We start from the raw sequence: 21092 nt of genomic DNA on the forward strand, positions 1-21092 counted from the left end.
AACCTCAGCAGGGCTAAGATTATAATGACTGATCCCTGGGGAAACATGTTTGCAAGTTTAACCGTAGAAACGCATTGCAGTAGGAGAAATCATTGGCATATTGTGATTTAGTCTTTTATTCTGTATGTGCAAGTTACATGTTCATGGCAGAAATAACAATATAAACAGTGGATGTGTGTTCCAGGGATGACATAATCTAACTTTACAGACACTGTAGGGTTTATCCACTTCCAGAATTTAGCGGCTGATTTCAATTTCAGGACAAAGGAGAGGCAAGAGACTGGGTGCCAGTTTACAACATCTTCCTCTTCTCAAACTCCTGCAGATTGACAAGAGAGAAGAAGGTGCAAATGAACAAGCCACAGGTCAAATAAAAGAATGATTTATTCATGTAGAATTAGCAGTGTTCTGTGTTGATCCTGTGTATCAGAGCTGCTGCTGTATAAGTGGAGAAAACCAGTTGGTTTTCCTGGAGAGGTTCCTTGAGAGTTCAAAACTGTGTGATACTGTCCACGACACCAATTTCTGATTATAAGCTTGAAAACAGTTTTTTTTTGATTGACTGCCTGAAAGTTTAGTTCTACATATGAATTTGTGGTTTATTTTGTAGCTGGGGTGTTTCCTAGCACAACCAAAAGACTACAAATGAGCATTAAATGCATCCTCATTTAAAAAAGATAGCTTTTAACATATATAAAACAAGTTCATATTGCAAAATGTAGGATGACAATGCTGATGCTGTTTTATCTAAGTCTAGATGCAAAAATAACAATTCAAATACCATTAGACGAACACACAGCACTGTTACCGGTACTCTGTGACTGCGGATGCATGACGCTTTGCTGCCCCCTTCAGGAGGAAACATGGACAGCAGCTCTCAAGAGACCGAAATAACTCCAAAGATATGAGACAAGATGGGACACCCTTTGGATATGGTCTTTGAATTTAGCGTTTAAACATTAAAAAATGGGCAATGGTGCAAATACAGCTAACGAAAACCATAAAACGAAGGCATGAACTTAATCAAAATGCACATGTTGCCTCTCAACTCACTCAGCTTTCATGTGTAATGTTTTTCCCCCCCGCAGTTTGGAATAGCTACAGTGAGCACAATTGCATGCTTAATGGGTGTGTGAAGAATGTGAAAAGAAAAGCGAGACACATTTCCAGACACACGTGAAGACTTCAGGACACTGGGGACCAGGACTCAGGTTCAAAATGTGTGCATGAGCCGCCTCAAACAGCACATTAGAATTTATAACAGATATTTGCTTCTGCAAGCAAATTCGTTTTTTTCATTATTACATAGAATAATTATGCATTAAACCCGGTGCATGTTTGAATCTTTATTAACTTTGTCAGTATTAGCTGTGTCAGTATTGCTAATCAAAGTCTGAAATGATAAATGATGGCAGGATGCAATTCTATTTTTATCTTGCCAAAAGTGTTATCCCCAACATAAACTAAAATAAAGTTACAGTGACACTCACTTGTGTGAGACAGTCAGTGTTTGTGCTGTCAATGTTTATTCATTTCTTTCTTTAACCTCTTCCCTTTTAACCTCATTAAAAGTTACTTTTCAGCTCTTTTAGTAAATCTGGAAACTGCATAGAGTTGAATTACAACTCCCCCCGCAGCAAAAAAATCCATGGCAGGGGTCTATTGTTGGGTGGGGTGAAGGTGCAAATAAATCACAAAAACTTTAAATTATAATGACCTTCAAAACAACTACAGGGACAGAACTGTCATTGAATAGGAATCTTCATTCATTCATTCATTTAATGCGTTAGCCATGGTACAACTCTCTTTACATTGATTCAGATGTAGGTAAACAAGAATTCAAGATTGAAATTGTGCACTGGTCATTTTAATTATGTGATAAGGACAAATACCGTATTGTCTGGACTATAAGCCGCACCTGTATATAAACCGCATAATCTAATTTTAGAAAGAAAATCAATTTTGTACTTATACAAGCCACACCTGTCTATAAGCCGCATTGAAACATAGGACGCTGAAGAACTCAGACGCAGACTTCTGCAAGCTTATTCTGCAGTTTGACTGCAGAAAGAGCCACTCTATTAAACACTGAACCGAAGATACATCAACGAAGGGAGGTCTTCAATCACACACATAACCTGGTTTATGGTGTGCAGGTGCAAACAGTAATTAAAACAGTGATTAAATACATCAATAAAATAAATAAATAAATAATAATAAATAAACCGCACCGTAGAATAAGCCGCAGTGTTTAAAGTGTAGGAAAAAAAGTAGCAGCTTATAGTCCGGAAAATATGGTAGTCAGTTATGCTCAGTCAAGTCTTCCTTTAAAGTAGTTCCAGAAGATATTTCATTAAGAAACTCAAATGGTAACTGCATTTCTTTACTAAACATGTTAATTAGTTTGGTGTCTCCTTTAAATAGGTTGTTTATTCATTGTATAGTGAATATATGACCTTTGTGTTTATTCTGTGAAATAGAAACATTTGCTTTGGTCTCTTGATCACAAGATGTTTGGAAAGATGCAAGGATTTTGAAAATGTGGGCCAATACAGATACCAATTTTTGAAATAAGAGATAGGCCAGAAACTGATATCTATGATAGCAACTGTATTGTTTATCTTTGTGATTGCATTATGTTTTGTTATTTATTTCACTGGGAAACAAAGAGAATGTTAGAAAAAAACTCAATTGTCTTTAAGATACTCATCAAAAATTCAGTCAGACAAACACAAAAGTAAACTTTGATAACTTTACCAAATAAATAAATCCTTTTTCAAAAAAACAAAAAATAACCTCTTTCGTAAAGCGACTATAAATGTGTTTGTAAAAGACATTTTCTCTCACTCTGAAAACACACATATGCCAGCACGTTTTGATGGAGTGATCTGACACATTGTTGTTACTGAATGAAGCAACTAATTTTCTAATGTAACAAACATGGGCAGCATCTGTGCATACATTTAATGTGTTTGGTCTTTTCCTCCATTAGTTAAGATTTGTGATCTTAAATCTTCTTGTCATTTATAATGTGGGTCCACTGGTACATTCTATCCATGCCAGTGCAGCAAATACTGTATAGGGACCCCAGCTGTAAAGGATATTTAAATGTGTATTTTCAATGTGTATTGATATGTTGATTTTTAAGTATATATACCCTGTAAATAAAGGGAAACGAGATCAACAATTGTGGCAAAAGTTTCTTTTAGCGTTACTCTGAATTCTGATGTAATACTTTACAAAGAACTAACCTTGAAAATAGTGCTGCCCAGCTGGGCAGGGGACATACTGACTACAACTCCAGCTGACTGGAGGGCTGAGATCTTCTCTTTGGCCCCACCCTTCCCACCAGCAATGATGGCACCAGCATGGCCCATTCTGCGGCCAGGGGGAGCAGTTAAGCCAGCGATGAAGGACACCACCGGTTTTCCATTAGGACCCTAGACATAAAGGTTTGCAAAAAGTTAATTAGAAATGAAAAAAGCAGAAACCAAAGGTCAGGTCCAGGTGAGCACACAAGTAGAGCCAGCAAAAGGTCAGCAAACAGCAAAGCAAAAGACAAAGAAGTAATGCATTAGAACAAACAATTTTTGCACCTTTGTCAGTTATTAGAAATGAGACACTCAGTTGTTCTCTTATTTCAAAACACCAACAGTAGCAAGCATGTCTAAGTTGCAATGTCGATCTAAGCCTGCATCCTTAAAAAAAGAGCCAACTGAGCTATTTAATTGAATGGGCTGGTTTAGGCTCAGGGCCATCAGCAGGAGGGTCGCCCTATATGAGCCTGGTCCTGCTCAAGGTTTCTTCCTGTTCTCCCCCTCCTGGGGAGGTTTTCCTTGTCACTGTTGCTTGACGGAGTCAGGCCTTGGGATTCTGTAAAGTGCCTAGAAACAATTTTGATTGTAACAGACGCTATATTAATAAAGATTGATTGATTGATTAATTGAGAGGTGTCAAACTCTGGCCCGTGGGCCAAATTTGGCCCGTAATGTAATTATTATTGGCCTGTGAAGCCATACCAATTGACTATTAGAGCTGGCACGCTGGTATTATCGCTTAAAGCGCATTTGCCAATACTACAAATGCAGAATGCTCTGCTAGAGTTTTGGTGTGAAAATCCACACTACACATCAGTTGATGGTGGTAATTCATCAATATGTGGCTTGCCAACCACCAAGAAAGAGGAAGTAGTCATAGTGACCTTATATGCTAATGATAATTCTGGCACCGCACTACCCTCTAAAAAAATAAATAGAAAGGCAGAAAATAAGACCTTTCTGAACAGGTAGGAGGCAGAATATCTGTTTAGATATGTAAAAGACTGACCTGTCTGTTTTGTATGTGGAGCCAATGTGCATTACAAGGCGAACAACAACAGATGACAATATAAAACACAACACCAAGACAAGCACAAACACCTGGAAATGACTGAAAGGTGCCAGAAAGAAGAGATGAAAAGGCATTACATTTACATTACATTAACTTACAATGGCAAAAGATTACTGTTGAAATTTAAAAGAGAAGAAATGAATGCCAGTGATTTTTTTTTTAATTTGAATTTCGATTTTGCATGTGTGCAATAATAAATTATATATTGTATTGTGTTAAGCTTTGCTTGTTCCATGTTCAGTTGTTGAGCAAAACTAGTTTGGGTCCATACCAAAAGGTTCCGTGTTATAGCTAGAGGAAGATTTTTTTCAATAAATATCAATGTTGGCCCGTGACTTTGTTGGCCCCAGTTTTGAATTTTGGCCCACAGGGTATTTGAGTTTGACACCTCTGGTTTGGATCAATTTCAGTGTGAAAGAGCTAAAATTTGATATTTAAGAATAACACTGCAAGCAGCTACAGGCAGCCATTGATTTTCAGCAGGTGAGCACATACTCATATTTCATAATTAAAAACGTAATCATATGAGGAATGCTCGCATGCACTATGCAAGTTAAAGATTAATTTCAAGAAGGCTCACTCGACATACATCAATCAAGGATAGACATCAAAATACATTCATTATCAAAATGTTGGAGAGAGCAGACCCAGTTGTGGCATTTTTATAATTATTACATACTATAAGCAGGTATATTTAAGACCTGGTTTATCCCAGGCAGTGAACAAAGCAGCTTGGACTAAACTTCAAACAAAATACATTTAATCGCTCCCTACCTAGATTCTAATATAATCACTGATTGTTGTCCTCCTTTGATCAAACATTAATATGTTTGATCTTGGTCTTGTCGTTAAGGTAATCCTTAACTACAAGTCTCCTCAATCAAAACAAGTAATGACACAATTACTACACCATTAAAACTACTAGGTTTTGAATCCAATAAATTAAGTCCTTCCTGCAAACACATTTTCTGCCATTTATTGCTGATGAAAATTACCAGTATATGACCAAGATATTATTTTAAGGACTAAATTGATATATTGGATCTTTTCAGGGAAAAAAACACACAAGATCAAGTCAAATGTCTTTCCATATCGTATATTTTACATTTCTGCAGCCCTATCGTCAGTTGTAACGACATTAATTTCCGATTCTTCTTACTACTTGACCAAATGTATCATCTATCACTAAGAAGATAATGTAAAGATAAAGATATAAGAATATAACTTAAGAATAGGCAATTTTGCCATTTTCAGGTTTAATATTTGTCATGTCCAACTTTTTACAGCAGCAGAAATTACAGCAGCACATCTCCCTGGTAGAGTGTCAATATATTTTCTAAGAACATCAACATAAGACTTCAGAGTTATCTCATGTCCTCAGCAACTCAAGCCAAAGACCTCCTTTGAATGCAAAAGAGATTGTTCGGTTTATTTTCCAACTTTGGCTCAAATTTGCTAAATAAGGTAGAGGTCTGCACTGTGAGTGGGCCAGTCCACCATTTTCAGTAGTCCAGTATATTACTTCTGTTGTAAGCAGTTTTAGCAATAGTTCAGAGGACGATATTGCCAATTTCCCAGTTTGGGAACAATAAAGTCTTCTTTATTCTTGATTACGGCATCTATCTATGTCATGTCCCTTAGTAATTTTGGCCACTGGTGTAAATGTGTAAGTAAAATGTAACCAGTGTAAATAAAATGATGTGGAGTAAAATGCTATTATTTTTCCTTACAGAGTTGTGTTCTTTCAGATACTCCGCTGCATTCTCCTCAGCACTGCCTCCAATTTCTCCAATGAGGATGATGCCTTCAGTCTTTGAATCCTGCAGAAACACCTCCAGACAATCTATGAAGTTTGTGCCATTAAAAGGATCTCCTCCAATACCTAATACAAAACACAGACATAAAAAGGTAGATTTTTTAGTAAAGGCTTAAATGTAAGCAGTTTTAAGCTTGACAATGGCTGATGGTCCCAATGTTATATAGTTTTCATAGAAATTATTCTGCACCGCCTAATTTCCTGATGAGGGAACATTAATTTTCACTTGATTTGCTTCCAGCCATTATTAATATTAATCTCTTTTTAACCGAAGCAACTTTCAAGTGAATATGAGCCGTATGCAACGTAAAATGGACAATGAAATCTATTTTTTGTATCTGCAGCCAGTAGCAAACCTAGTATAGTAAGTATAGAAGTAAATACTTCACTTCTTTGCTTTAAAAACTCCTCATTGATTTTCACAGGAAGTTTTGGGTCACTAGGTTTTGGTTAATTTATCACTCCAAAGAATGCTGTCTGAGAACTGGGATGGCCTAGCCCTAACCATGTCTCATGAAGTCTTCATGGTGAGTTTAGATGCTGAAACACCTACTTCCTCAAAATGTTGTTCACCCTGGGAAGGATCCTGTGATCATTCTCCACTGTTGTCTTGCGTAGACATCCAGCTCACTGATGTGCTCTTTTGTTCTTAGAAATCAAACTGTTGTTTTGTCCAGTCCTAACTAATTCACTTTCTATCTGAATTTTTCTTCCCAGCCTAACAATGGTCTATTGAGCAGAAGAAATACAAATGGCAATGCACTCACATGCAAGGTAGAAAAAGTATGTGAAACATTCAATAAGTGTTTGACCTTCCTTGGCAGCAATAATCTCAAACAAATGTTCCCTGCAGTTACAGGTCAGTCTTGTACCAAGGTCAAGGAGGAGTTTTAAACCATTTCTCTTTGCAAAACTATTTCAGTTCAGCAATATTCTTGGGATATCTGGTGTGAATGGCTCCTTTAATGTCAGGCCACAGCATCTCAATTTGAGTTTGAGGTCAAGACTCTGGCTGGATCCATCCTGTTGTTGATTTACTTCTTTGCTTTGGGTCTGTCCTGTTGCTTCACCTATCCTCTGTTGAGCTTCACTTGGTCTTCAATTTTCCTGCAAAGGGTCGTGATAAACTTGAGACTTCATATTTCCATCGATGACAGGAATCCATGCTAAGTTTAAAGTTTAAGTGAATTCATACTAAGGCATCAAAGTGGCCCCATACAACAATGCCCAGCCCACCATATTTTACAGTTATGATGAGGTTTTTATGTTTGATGTGTTCTTTACAGAATATTTCTTTACAGTATTGCTGAGGAACATCCAGGTGATCTTTTGCAACAATGTTTTTTTGAACAGCAGTGTGTTTTCCGTGGAGTTATCCCATCAACTCTATTTCTTGTTTTTGTAGATTCCTCAACAAAACTGTTAGCAAGTACCAGAGCGATCTGCAAGTCTTTAGGTGGCACTAGGTGGATTCTTCTTCACCTCATTGAGCACTAGGTGCTGTGGTCTTGCAGTCATCTTTACAGGATGATCGTGCCTAAAGAGAGTAGCAATGGTACTGGACTTTCTCCATTTTTAGACAATCTCTCTTATCGTTGATGCACGAACTGCAAGTCAACAATTTGTGAACGTAGGTCTTCTGTGAGGCACATTTCACATCAGCTGCTGCTTCTTGAGAGCAACAATCTCAAAACTGGTGTATGCTTTTTATAGGGCACATCAGCTTTTACCAACACCTCTGATCTCCTCACATTGATTGGACTCCTGTTTGGCCGACTCCTGGCTCCAATTAGCTTTTGGAGAAATCATTAGCCTAGGAGTTATACTTTTTCCACCCTGCACTTAAATCTTTTCATGTTGTGTTTGATATATGAAAAATCAAATCTGAAAACAATTTTAGTGCTGTGTTAGTTTAAGCAGACTTTGTTGATTGATTGTTGAGATTTAGTTCAAGATTATAAGACATTTTATGACCAACTTATGCAAAAACCCTAGTAATCCAAAAGGGTTTGTGAGAAGAATTATTGTTGTTATCGTTTAAATGCTAGGATGAGTAGATTTAGAGTGTTTAGGGAGTGTTTAAGAAAAGGAATGTGTAAATGTTTAAATCAAGTGTTGGAGCTGTTATATAACCAGCACTTGGAGGTACCATGTTCGAGAAGACGAGGAAGTCGTAAAGATGGGAAAAGTAGATAGGAAACAAGGAATCGTGAGGTCCTGATGGACATAAATCTTGTATGCACCAAATAAAAGAGGTGAGTGAGCAGCAGAAGAGCGGAGTTGAGAGAGGAAGCTTGAACTGCTGCTCAGCTCTCCCTTGCAAGGAACTCCTGTTGTTTGCGTGGTTGATCTGAGTCTAGTGAACGAACAGCGCGGGTGATCAAAACTTCACCCTCACAGGTTCTCAGTCAGTCAGTCAGTCAGTGAAGTGAATTGCAGCAACTTCTACTTACTGACATGCTTGCTAGTGATTTTGGTCAAGTCTAATATTTTCTCAAGTTGCCGTAACGTATTGCTAACTCTTGGAGGACAGTGCTAAACTGGAAAAGGTCTGCTTAGCAGTTTACAATGATGCCATTGTGCCACTTAACATAGCTGGACAGCCTTCAGTTGTTGACAATTGCACATTTGTAATTACTGAATAGTTGAACATGAATGTATCTTCATTTGATCATGTATGCGTCTAATGGAACTGTTTTAGATACAATGCAACTTGCAAAAAATGTGGCGCAGGCCCTTTAACAAGTGGTCTATGTGAAAGTAAATTATTGCTCATTTTAAATCAAATTGAATACAGTGATCCCTCGCTATATCGCGTTTCATCTTTCACGGCTTCGCTGCTTCACGGATTTTTTTTGCGAGTCGTTCATTGCAGTTCTCAAATATAATCGAAGGTGGCATATCCGTTTATAAAAATCTTCTTGCTCAGAAAAAGAAAGAGCGCCAACAACTACCCATAACAATGTTCTTCTCTCGGAGAAAGACTCCTGCGCCTTCAGTAGAAACAGACGCTACAGCGGAGCGGAGTCAGGACGAAGAGGCACAGCTGGGACTGGGAAATACGCGAGTGACAATGTTTCCAACCTTGTATTACTAGATTAAAATTATTGTTTTAAACAAATTTTGGGCTTTAAAACAGGTTTTGGTTTTTGGTTTCATTCTGTAGTTCAGTATTGCATTGTAAAATAATAAAAAAAAATAAAGCTGACTACTTCATGGATTTCACTTTTCGCGTGTTATTTTTGGAACGCAACTCCCGCAATAAACGAGGGATCACTGTACAATCTGCAATTTCATATTAAAATATACAGTACATGATAAATGGAAAATTAAAACCAACGTCATGTTTGCCAACCTGATTTGGGAAAAAACACCACCATCTAGAGGGCTAAACAAGCAATTTAAGAGTGCCAGGCAGTCAAATTTACATTTGCAAATGATTAAATAAAAGAGCAATACAATATTTCCATACATAATACTGATATATTATGCTGTATTGATTTTTTCCACTATCCCAACCTATAATAGATGTTATTGCACCCCTGGGCAACTTACCAATGCAAAGTGACTGGCCCAGACCCACTTGTGTAGTTTGGTGCACAGCTTCATATGTGAGGGTACCTGATCGAGAAACGATACCTAAAAAGATAAATGAATAAAAATGATAAATTTCACAGCAGAATTCTCTAACAAAGTGGTACAGCTTGTAAATTCATACACTTGAGATCACAGATACAATAGTTGTTTATTTTCCTTTATGAATAATGGAAGCATAACCTTTCCAGTAAATGTTTACTGGCCTGCAGTGAACACAAATCAAGGCTAATCAAGCTCACAAATGCAAAAGCTCAACTAAATATGGAATAAAAACACAGTAACCACAAACTCTTTAAATACACAGCATTAAAAAGAATCACTGCAATCACGACCGAATCATTTTCAAAGTCAAATTAGGGTTGCCTCACCAATTCTTCCTTTCTTATGAATGTGGCCTGGCATGATCCCAATCTTGCACTCTCCAGGCTGCAAAACGTTCAATTGAGTAAAGATTAAAGACTTCAACCATAATGTTGAAAAGAGTGATTTTAATATTTACAACACTGCTCCATTAAGTTTGTCTGAAAGGGACTTAAGTTAATATTCAGATAGATGTCTGGCCTGCTTACTCTGTCCTCAGTTGTTCACTAAACAACAAAATCAGATTGTATTGTTTGTCTCATCTTCTTGACCGCTTTATCCCTTTCGGGGTCATGGGATGAAAATCACTGCAGTAAAATTAATTGCACTGTAATATGTCAAATAAACATATTGGGAGTGTCTCTACTTACATTGATGACTCCTGGGCAGTTGGGGCCAATGAGCCGGGTGGTGCTCTGGCGCAAGAGCCTGTGTTTTACCCTCACCATGTCCTGCTGGGGTATTCCTTCGGTGATGCACACCACCAGAGGCACCTCTGCATCAATAGCCTCGATGATGGCCGCTGCAGCGAATGGAGGGGGTACATAAATGACAGTGGCATCTGCCCCTGTGCTCTCCTTTGCCTGAAAAGAGAAAAATGGTATATGTTACTTAAAAAATGACAATAGGTAGTTTCCAACAGATGTTAAGGTGAGTATGAAGTTGGACACACCTCTTTGACTGAATTAAAGACAGGCAGGCCAAGGTGAGTCTTCCCACCTTTGCCTGGAGAAACACCTCCAACTAGCTGAGAGCCATAGTCCAGAGACTGCTGGCTGTGAAATGTTCCCTGTGAGAAGACAAGCCAGTGAAAATGTTCATGTGCAACCAATAGTCTCCAATAGTGAATAATATGTTTCCAGGTGCTTTTTGACCATTAAAAAGGCCTTACAATCATTAAAGCGAGTACAATGTGTAATGAAAATATCAATTAGCCAATGCATTAGAGTGTTGTTATAGCTGTTGCAATGGTTAAAATGCAGGTCATTAAGGAAAGCATAACTGCATGTGCCAAAGACCGTATGTTCACAAAAAAGGACCCTTAATGGTGTCTTGGGATTCATGTGACAATTTAGACCACAGAATGTAGATCAAGAATTTCATCAGCATTTTTATCAGACCTCTAATGCATTTACCAATCCTTAAGGCAAACACTGGACATTAAATTTTAAAATTGGCATGCCTATTAAAACAAAAAGACAACAGAAAAGAAAAGCATGCCATCACTAAGGGGATAAGGGGAACTTTCTGATGGCTAAATCTATTATATTTACTCTTATTTGGATGGTATTACAATTAAAAACTGATGCTGTTTTTCTGTTTCATGATTTTAGCCAGAAAACGAGCTTTTTCTTTCTCGTTAAAAAAACACAAAAGATATATTTTCAATACATGTTTTGATGGACTGAAATATGGACTGAGACAAAAACATTTTTTTACAGCAATTCATTTTTAGGAAACAACTAAGGAAGAAGTGTTTGTGTCAGAACCAAATTGGATTTAAGCAATTTTTAACAAATATATATATATATATATACGTCTGTACCAACCTGCTTCCCTGTGAACCCTTGGCAGATGACCTTTGTGTTCTTGTTGATACAGAGATTTTTTCGAGTTCCAGTATAACAGTGCCTCACTCCACTCTGCTGAACTGAACAACAGATTCACTTTTAGGGGTATACATATCCTCACAGGTGACTGTTCATATTCACAACAGGATGAAGTAAAATGTTATATGCTGCTGCAACTACATACTGTATATATACACAAGTTTTAATGATGTATATCGATGTGTAAATGTAGGTGTTGGGGGCAACTGTGCATTCACTTAGGTTTATGTAACTGTAAGGCAATGAGGAACAGGGGCATTCACTTAGGTTTATGTAAATGTAAGGCAATGAGGAACAGGGTAACAGGGCCTTTCTGCATTCAAATTGAACAAAACAAGTGGACCATATGTGAGTGCACCCTAACGGTGCCGACTCATGTTTCAGGGCATAAGGTCAGACGGTAACTATTTCACAGTGCAGGGACCACTACTTTAGTGGGCCAAACAGCTCAGGGGAAATGATCAGAGGAACTTCGATGGCAGGGGTGTAAAAATGTGACTGCTGTTCATGATTTTAAGCTGAAAAACGAAAGTGTACAGATCGACCTTAGAATTATCAAATCAATTATTCATCCTGCGTGTGGCTCTGTGTTTTTTTTTTCCTGCAAAGGACCAGTGGAAATCCCCATCTACATATCAGGGAAAAGACTCTAGGGGTTGAAATGACATTATGTTATATATGGGTTAAAAGATAAAAATGCAGAAATCAATTTGGCAACTCATATTTAAATCTCCACTAATAAAAAATATATATATATATATTTTGTCCTATCCAATTTAAAATGAAATGCAGTTGTGGGTGCAATAAATTAGGTTTTTACAATGGCTGTTATCAACAATAAAAGGAGTAAGTTCAAACAAGTAAAATACTGCAGTCAAAGGCACCTTGAAAATAGAGACCAGTTAAAACACCTACAAGTTTTAGTTGTTCCTACAACCAAATAATAGTTTAAAATAATTTTCTTTAACAAATTGTGAATAGGAAAATACATCAAACATATGGCATCAAAGCAATCACATTAAAAACAAAGTTAAGCTGTAGGATCTTTTATTTTTAAAACTTTAAAACAACTGACCCTCAAGGCCTGAACATTAGCCACGTCTCAAAACTAAAGAAAAACTCCCTTATCAATCATTTGTACAAAGTTCAGCTGCACACTTTGGTTTAGTCGTAAACTACGAAAGCGTCATCGTACTTTGCACTAACGGGAAAAAGCAACGAGCAAATAGTATTATTTGTGTTAGTCTGCAAAATTTCATCGAATTTAAGATACGTCAGAAGCACATTAGGGCTAACTAACTGTGAAGGTATCACTGACCTAGTGTGTTACGCTGGCGAACATTAAGCTAACGACTAGAAGCCACAGACTATAGACGTCTACATAGCTAATGTAAGACGATGGGGGATCGGGCAGTGTGCCGTGTACAGCATTACCTAATTTATATACACCAAGGCTATTCATTTCATATAGCTAAAAGATCATACAACTTACAAAGCAGCCTAGCGAAGAATCTGCTGTGTGACATCTTCGGTCATTCACCAATGACACCGGAGATTTGGGTCCTGACACGCTCGGTTTAGGTGACTAAATTCTCCCTCGACATCAGTCATCGAAAACATGTAACGTTTCGGAACGCACACTTGTTATTCTCTTGCATTTCTGATTGTTTGCCTCGTAAATTATTTTGTGTCCACTGAAGATAATAAATTATATGGGTTATTGAAATATCTACAGGCAAATAGTTGGAAAGATTCAACTCACAATGAACTATGGGTACTGTATTTTCTTTTTTCAGAGACGTGATGGAAACGTTTCCAGATGGCGGTTGCCAATTGGTTACAAAGGAATGTGCTTCACCAACTCAGTATTGCAAGAACAGACAATGGCAGTTTCAGTATCCCCGTGCATACAGTGTACACAGGCTTGCATAGAACTGTGTACTGTACGCTATAGATCTATAAAGAGTACTGTATACTGACCCCCTCCCCCTCTGATTTTGAAGCAAAAACCCTGCTGGTCATACCGCAGTACTGCAACGATGGCGTCGGTCAGGCGCATCCATTGAGCTCAAAAATACTTTTTTCCATGGGGTAACCCTAAACCTAAAATGGTGGAAGAGATTACTATAACTCAGCCAATTTTTTTATTTTTTTTTTGTAGCTGCATAAATGTACTAGTCATAACTTTTTAATGATTATTATTTTAAAAAAAACATGTCCCCTTTATATTTTTTTTTGAAAGAGAAAAACATATTTATTCGATAAATTAGAAATTCCATAGATGGGAATTTACTGTTAAACCAAAAATTACATGTTTGGGTTTTCTCTGATGGTAATGAATTAAACAGGATGTAGGTGAGATTTACTCAATTAAGTAAACTTAGCGACAAAGTAAAAACATCCAGAGTCACTTCATCATTTTTGTTATTTTCAACTGAATTTTGATTTTTATTTGAGTTGCTGAAATATATAGAAAATAAGATTTAAAAAAAATCCTTACCAATTCTTTAGTTTTAAATGTTTGCCATGACATTTATTTAATAAGTTGTTATATTTGATGCCACTTCTTTTCTTGGGTTCTTACTTCGTATGTCTTGGAATGTCTGGCTATTCGTTTATAGCCTAATCTGTTTTTTGTATTTATATGTATATTTTTTTATTCTTGAACTTTTTAAAGCAGTTTTAAACCTAAGGCCACAACATTTGGCAATGACCAAGAATACAAGATTGCTGATACAAGTGGCCAAAACGAGTTTTCTCTTCCCAATAAAGGTCCAGGACATAGTGGAGGGAGGGTTTCAGGATCTTTCCAGAAGACGTGCAGTGTCTGGGGTGAATTGGTCTACCACCGAATGCATTGTTGGGTGACCATTAACATGGCGGCGCTTGTAGTGAACGCGTCACAATCGGACGCAAGTGGGAGGTAATATTTATTCGTATACATCCGGGAATCGCATACATATTCACGAGAAGCCGTTATCTGATTGGCTGATTAAGGCGCTACGTAATTATCTGCTGTAGCTTTTCCTTGCAAGTTGATAGATGCAGCATTGGCTTATTAATATATCCATCAGTATAAGTTATTGACTAAAACTAGCAAGTTCATTTATTACTATCATCACCAACGAAGATAAAGTTAGATATGGTTTGATACACAGTAGCGCCTTGGTGTAAACTGTTTTTTTTTTTTGTTTTGTTTCTATCCAACTCTGGCACTCTTCTGTCAAAGGCGGGATCTCTTCCCCGTTAAGGCTTTTGTTCGAGGTTGTATTGCTAATTCCATCCTATGATGCCATCGTCTCACACGGATGACGGCTCCTTGTGAATTTTTAAGAGGTTTCCGGTCTTTTACGAAAATAAAAATCGCCAAGTTGCGAGGAGGATGAGGCGTGTCGGGTAGGGTACGGACTTCCGCGCACGTTCTGGGGGACGTTTGTATGTCGTCATCAACGCCTATTCTTCCGAAAGGATAAAGAGAAATGTTTCGATTTCAGGTGAGTATGCAGGCCTCACATTTCAGACACCGTTTTTGGAAACAATTCTGAATGGTTCGAAAGAAGCTGTTTGTAAATCACGGTTCGTGATTGGTTCGTAGAGAAAATTTAAAGTGTGTTTATGCTACACTCACAGAACGATTGGCGGCCTGTTACGCGGCCAGCTTGCCTGTGATATGAGCTTAGTGGCGATGGACATGCTCTTTCCTTAAAATGAGTTTACAGCCTCACATTCGGGTCTTAAATACGAACACGACTGTGTGTTGACCCTTTTCTAAAAAGCATTGGTCCGATTTACAGTTTCCCCCTATACAGTAAAATATACACAACGTCATCATTAGCACAGTGCTTAACGAAGGCTACTACGACCTAGCGTTACAAGGAACCATCGTCCTGCCTTTAATTTGTGTTTACCATTTAACTCTGGCAAGTCAGATCGAGGCTATTAATGAGCAAGCATAATACGCTCTTATACATGACATACAGAATCATGGTCATTGTTGTGATCCTGAGGGGCAAGTAAAATAAGTACTGCAATTAACAGTATCCTGCCTCAATCAATATTTTAATCATATTTTGCCAAAAGTAGATTTAAAAAAAACAAACACAACTCTCTTAATCTGCCAATTAGGTTAACTGCATGGGGAAAGGTTGTAACAACGCAGTAGCTTAATGGTCTATTTTGTCATTAGAGTCAAACCCAAATGTTCAATTCCTTTAATGGTGATCTGAACTGCACAAGATCGGGCAATCTTCATTTAGATTTGGACATGTTCATAAAGTGATCCTACATTGAATACAGGTCCAGTGTTGTTTAACCTTTGAGCAGTCATTTCATATTTGTGAAATTATTACACATGTCATTAAAATTATAGTACAGTGTGAACAGGCTTTCACAAAACAATGTGAGATTATTATATAATACATTACAACAGGTGCTCATGTAGGGTGTCTGGTTGCAGAGGACAGAATTGGCTGTTCTAGGATATGTTTTGAACCTAATAGATACATTTTCCCTGGAGTCTAAGAATCTTTACCATCTTCAGTTTGCATATTTATTACTTCAATTTACCAAGCAAAAAAAAACCCAACTTATGTCGAGTCATGCTTTTTGAGAAGATGGTGGTGCCGTGGTGTGACGCCAGAGTAAATCATCACGTCCTGAGGGGGTATGAAGACCAGTTCATTTTAGGCTTTCTGCCTATCCGATTGTCTATGTTGGATCAACCGATATCTGGCATTTTATGTAATTTGTACGTTAAGCCGTAATGTTTTATTTCTTCAATCCAATACTTGACATCTTTGTCATTTTGAAAGTGTTTTACAAGTGCTCCTGTTGCATAGAGAGACAGCTTGGGTTTTATCTGTTTCATTTACTCCGAGGAAGTTTCATTGCACTGACATGTTTGTTTGGGACGATGTTGCCAGAGAATGATTCAGGTTTCAAACAACTTTATTGCGCATCATATAGTGGCAAGCTGAAAACATAAATGCCACAAAGACATTTAAAAAAACAAACAAACCCCTAACACCCCCGCCCAAAAAACAAACAAACATATACCGTATTTTCACGACCATAAGGCGCACTGTATTAAAAGACGCAGTCTCAGTTATGGGTGCTATTTCTGTATTTAAAACATACATAAGGCGCACCATATTATAAGGAGCACCGTATTATGTGGTGCATGCTGAAACATACAGTAAAAATGACAGGAAGTAACAGTGAGGTTCGACACATTTATTGAACAAAATATTCATTCTTCCGCCACAAAACCAAAGTTTTCATCTTCTGTATCTGAAATAAACAGCTATTTCAATGTCCAACATCCCGAATTCCTCTTCTTAATCATCTGAATCGGACTCACCGACCGGTTCTGGTTCAGCGTTGATTTGGTGAAAGCTCTTACAATAGATGAAGATGGTATCATATCCCATGCGTCTACAATCCACCCGCATATGGTAGCATAACCTGCCCGCCGCTGCCTCATAGTCTTTGTGAAGGAGTGTTCACCTTCCATCATCCAGCGTTCCGTCATCCTCTGTCCGTTTCCGTGGCAGCCGAGAACCATGGTGAACGACGACTTCTCGTGCCCCGTTGTGCGTATCGCCACCGTGCTGGTCCCTTTTTCTCCACTTTGTGGGTCACTTTGTGCGGTTATCTTGTCGCGGCAGTCGGTGCGGAAGATGGCCACCCTCTCCTGGTAGTCCGCTGGCAGCCGCTGCGCAACAGTTGTCCTCGCGCGTATGGAGAGATGCCTCCTCCTCATAAAGCGAAAACACTAAGATTGCTCGATTGCCATTTTCAGCCACATATTCGATGGCCTACAGTTTAAAGTAAGCCTCATTCATACGCGTCCCGCTTGACCAGCGCCATTTTAGGGGATCCTTACGCGTAGGTGTGCCGCTAATCGATTGGCGGAGCATTTAGTGCACCCACCAAAGGCGCACAGCAGATTTTGGAACTCAGTCCACACATAAGGCGCACCATATTATAAGCCGCACTGTCGATTTTTGAGAAAATCTCAGTGTTTTAGGTGCGCCTTATAGTCGTGAAAATACGGTAAACATGCAGGCACCCTGCTGATTCTCTCCTCTCCTTGACTTGACTGGATGATGGCATTAACGCATGTTCTTGTGTAGTTTTTGTGCTTCACTCCATCCTCCTACCTCTCCCTTTCTTTGTATCCATCTACAGGTATTACCGACTTCATAGCTATGCACTGATCTGCTGACCTCTGACCCCATTGGCCTGCTCAGCTCTTACACTGATAGTTGTAATTAATGTATTTTGCATGATTTATGTCTATTCTCTCTTCTACCTGTCCTCCCCCTTTTTCTCTTGCTCTGCCAAGCTGGCCACCAGTAGGAGGGTCTTCCCATATGAGCCTGGTCCTGCTCAAGGTTTCTTCCTGTTAAAGTGGAGTTTTTCCTTGCCACTGTTGATTATTGTGGGTCAGGACCAGAAGACAGTGGTGGTGATAGATGTAGCAATCCCAAGTGATAGCAACATCAGAAAGAAGGAACATGAGAAGCTGGAGAAATACCAAGGGCTGAAAGAGGAGATAGAGAGAATGTGGGGTATGAAGGCAACAGTGGTCCCAGTAGTGATTGGAACACTAGGGGCAGTAGCGCCCAAGCTAAGTAGATGGCTCCAACAGATACCAGGAACCACATCAGAGATCTCTGTCCAGAAGAGCGCAGTCCTAGGAACAGCTAAGATCCTGCACAGAACCCTCAGACTCCCAGGCCTCTGGTAGAGGACCTGAGTCCGAAGGAAGGAGGCACCGCCCAGTAGGGGCGAGGAAGAGATTTTTTTAAAAATATTTTTTTATTTTTTAAAATATATTTATTTGATTTATTATTTATATATTTAATTTATACTTAATTCAGATTTTTAAATGTATTTTTTCCACAGTAGAATTATAAAGCACCAAATATTTCACTGTCTTGCCTATTTCCATTTTATGTAGTGAAATTTGTCCTTTATTTTCCTTTGCTGTTGTCTCAGTTCATTGATGAAGACTGTACTTTGGAGGAGGAGGAGGATGGACCAGTAGAGGATGAAGATGAAATTGATCAGTACAATGATGACACCTTTGGAGCTGGGGCTATTGGTGAGTTTTGCTGAAAATCACCATTGATTTGTTACTTATTTACATTGACATTATATAATACTTTTCCAAGTTATGTTACATTTGCAAACTACATTTCAAAGTTTCCTGAAGATACTGAACCACAGAACGGCTCTATAATCTGCCTACATAGTTTGGTCGTTATGCATTGGGTGGCCATTTAACATGTGACACACATAACATAGTCTAATAACACACCAAAATTACCTCTTAAATAGTGTGTAAGTGTTTTTATCCAAAAAAAAATTAAATTTGTGTGTCTAATATCAAATTATGCCTAAAAAAAGATCCCACAAATTAAGCACTCCAATATCTTTCAAGCCACACCATTGACATAGCAAATTAAGTGACTATGGTTACATTCCAGCAATTTGATGGCTCTGGCTCTAAAAACAATCAATACTACAGTTCTAATATCAGTTCTTGTCTTATAGGGTTCTCATGTTACCTTGTTAAATGTGGTCTTTTTTTTGTTCATTGTCAATTTCTGCCATCTTACATTCACTTGATTTCCAGAAGGACTGATAAAATGAATGAATAGAAAATACAGTGACAGGCACTTTAACTTTAGTTATTTCCATAGCTGGCCAGAAGGAAACCTTTTGTCAGTGCAAAACACATTAAAGCTGAATGCTGGATGGAATAAAGTACACTAACTGAAAACCCAATTTAGGGTGTTCAGGACATCAGACTGCACTGAAGATTCACCTTCCAACAAGAAATGATCACTGGGTTCACAATGATTTTGATCACATGATTTTCAATGTGCTGAGCTTTGTGGTGCTTTTCCATCCGGTGTGAATCCAGTGTAGGCAGACAGCCAAGACAATGCTAAGGGAGTGGCTTAGGGACAACTCGGCAAATGTCCTTGAATGGCCCAGCAAGTTCTGACTTGAACCAATCTCATCTCTGAAGAGACCAGAAAATTATTTATACACTACTGAAATTGAATTTGCGAGTGCTGCCAAAGCTGCTTAAACGTGCTATTTATTCAGTATTTTACAGAAAGTAGTCTTAAAATACCTCTTGCCCACACTACTACAACGTTTAGTTAATACAGTTTGCCTATAAAACTCCCTGACTAACCTCACTCAGGGTTGGACCCCACATCTCCCCCATCATTCTCAAGAAAAGTGGTACACAGGGCTCTGTGCAGAGCCCACTGTGCATACATTGTACGCATTGTACTACCAGACTGATCTCAGAAGGAATGCATATATAGTGCTGAGGTTCGGAGACTGACAGGATGGTGCAGTGCAAATAATTTTCACACAAGAAACCCAAATAACTGGTCTTAGATTTTAGGAACTGGAGCACACACATCATCTTTAGGAGAGAAGGTAGAGATGGTGCAGTTTTAATTTATCTGTACATCTCTAATTACTTTACTTGGACAGTTATTACCACAATGACTGTGGAAAAGGCTTCAGAAAACTCTGCAATTACAATAATTATAATTAATAAATAAAGCAGCTCAGCTAAAAGGTTTGCTGTTGATCTGCTTGTTTAATTCATTTGACTGTTTTTATTTTGTTTGTTCATCTCATTCCGCAAACGCATGATGCATGATGACCTCCGGCCCCGCTGACCCGCTGTATAGCGTATTTTTGTGTGTATTTCTGTGCTCCTCTCCTCTCCTCTCCTCTCCTCTCCTCTCCTCTCCTCCCCCCCCCCCCCCAGCCGGCCATCAGCAGGAGGGCCCCCCTACATGAGCCTGGTCCTGCTCAAGGTTTCTTCCTGTTAAAGGGGAGTTTTTCCTTGCCACTGTTGCTTGTCTGGGGTTAGGCCCTGGGATCCTGGAAAGCACCTTGAAACAATTTTGATTGTATAAGACGCTATATAAATAAAGATTGATTTGATTTGAACGCATTGTTGATGCCATGGTCTATCCAAAATGGTAACTTTGTCAGATAAGTTTATTATCTTTTTCCAGATGATGACTGGCAGGAGGAACACAAGCGTCTCACTGAGCTTGATGAGAAGGATGGATTGAGTTTGGGAGGAGCAGGGATAAGAGCTGAGTCTGAATTAGGGAATGTTGAGAACTCCTCAAATCTTCCTTCCTCTGCCAAACGACATCCTCTTCCTTCATCACTTCCATTACCAAATTTCTCCACCATTTGCCTTGACTCACCGCCTCTAGGTCAGTTGTTTTTAGTGGATTGTTAGTGTAAAATACAGTGGAATTATAATG

General features: G+C 38.5%; 2 protein-coding genes across 4 annotated transcripts in view; one reads left to right on the forward strand and one right to left on the reverse strand.

The window, feature by feature from the left end:
• Positions 1 to 98: 98 nt before the first annotated feature.
• Positions 99 to 13419, reverse strand: suclg1 (succinate-CoA ligase GDP/ADP-forming subunit alph). The gene is made up of 9 exons (XM_003978700.3): positions 13265 to 13419; positions 11713 to 11813; positions 10836 to 10952; positions 10534 to 10746; positions 10171 to 10228; positions 9761 to 9844; positions 6120 to 6271; positions 3252 to 3440; positions 99 to 319 (listed from the first exon to the last, which is right to left on the reverse strand). The coding sequence occupies exons 1-9, from the start codon at positions 13296 to 13298 to the stop codon at positions 293 to 295; spliced, it is 975 nt and encodes a 324-aa protein (XP_003978749.1). The 5' UTR covers positions 13299 to 13419; the 3' UTR covers positions 99 to 292.
• A 1384-nt stretch (positions 13420 to 14803) lies between these two features.
• The window catches only part of patl1 (PAT1 homolog 1, processing body mRNA decay factor), a 34903-nt gene continuing 28614 nt past the window's right edge, over positions 14804 to 21092 (forward strand). The window contains exons 1-3 of one of the 3 annotated variants that reach the window (XM_011620067.2): positions 14804 to 15266; positions 18775 to 18880; positions 20832 to 21041. In XM_011620067.2, coding sequence (XP_011618369.1) covers positions 15252 to 15266; positions 18775 to 18880; positions 20832 to 21041 — 331 coding nt within the window. In that variant the 5' untranslated portion in view covers positions 14804 to 15251. The remainder of the gene's footprint in view (positions 15267 to 18774; positions 18881 to 20831; positions 21042 to 21092) is intronic. The other 2 variants (XM_011620066.2, XM_011620068.2) reach the window with 2 other exon arrangements.

This window comes from Takifugu rubripes, chromosome 17 (assembly GCF_901000725.2).
Source record: "Takifugu rubripes chromosome 17, fTakRub1.2, whole genome shotgun sequence".
Taxonomy (NCBI): Eukaryota; Metazoa; Chordata; class Actinopteri; order Tetraodontiformes; family Tetraodontidae; genus Takifugu; species Takifugu rubripes.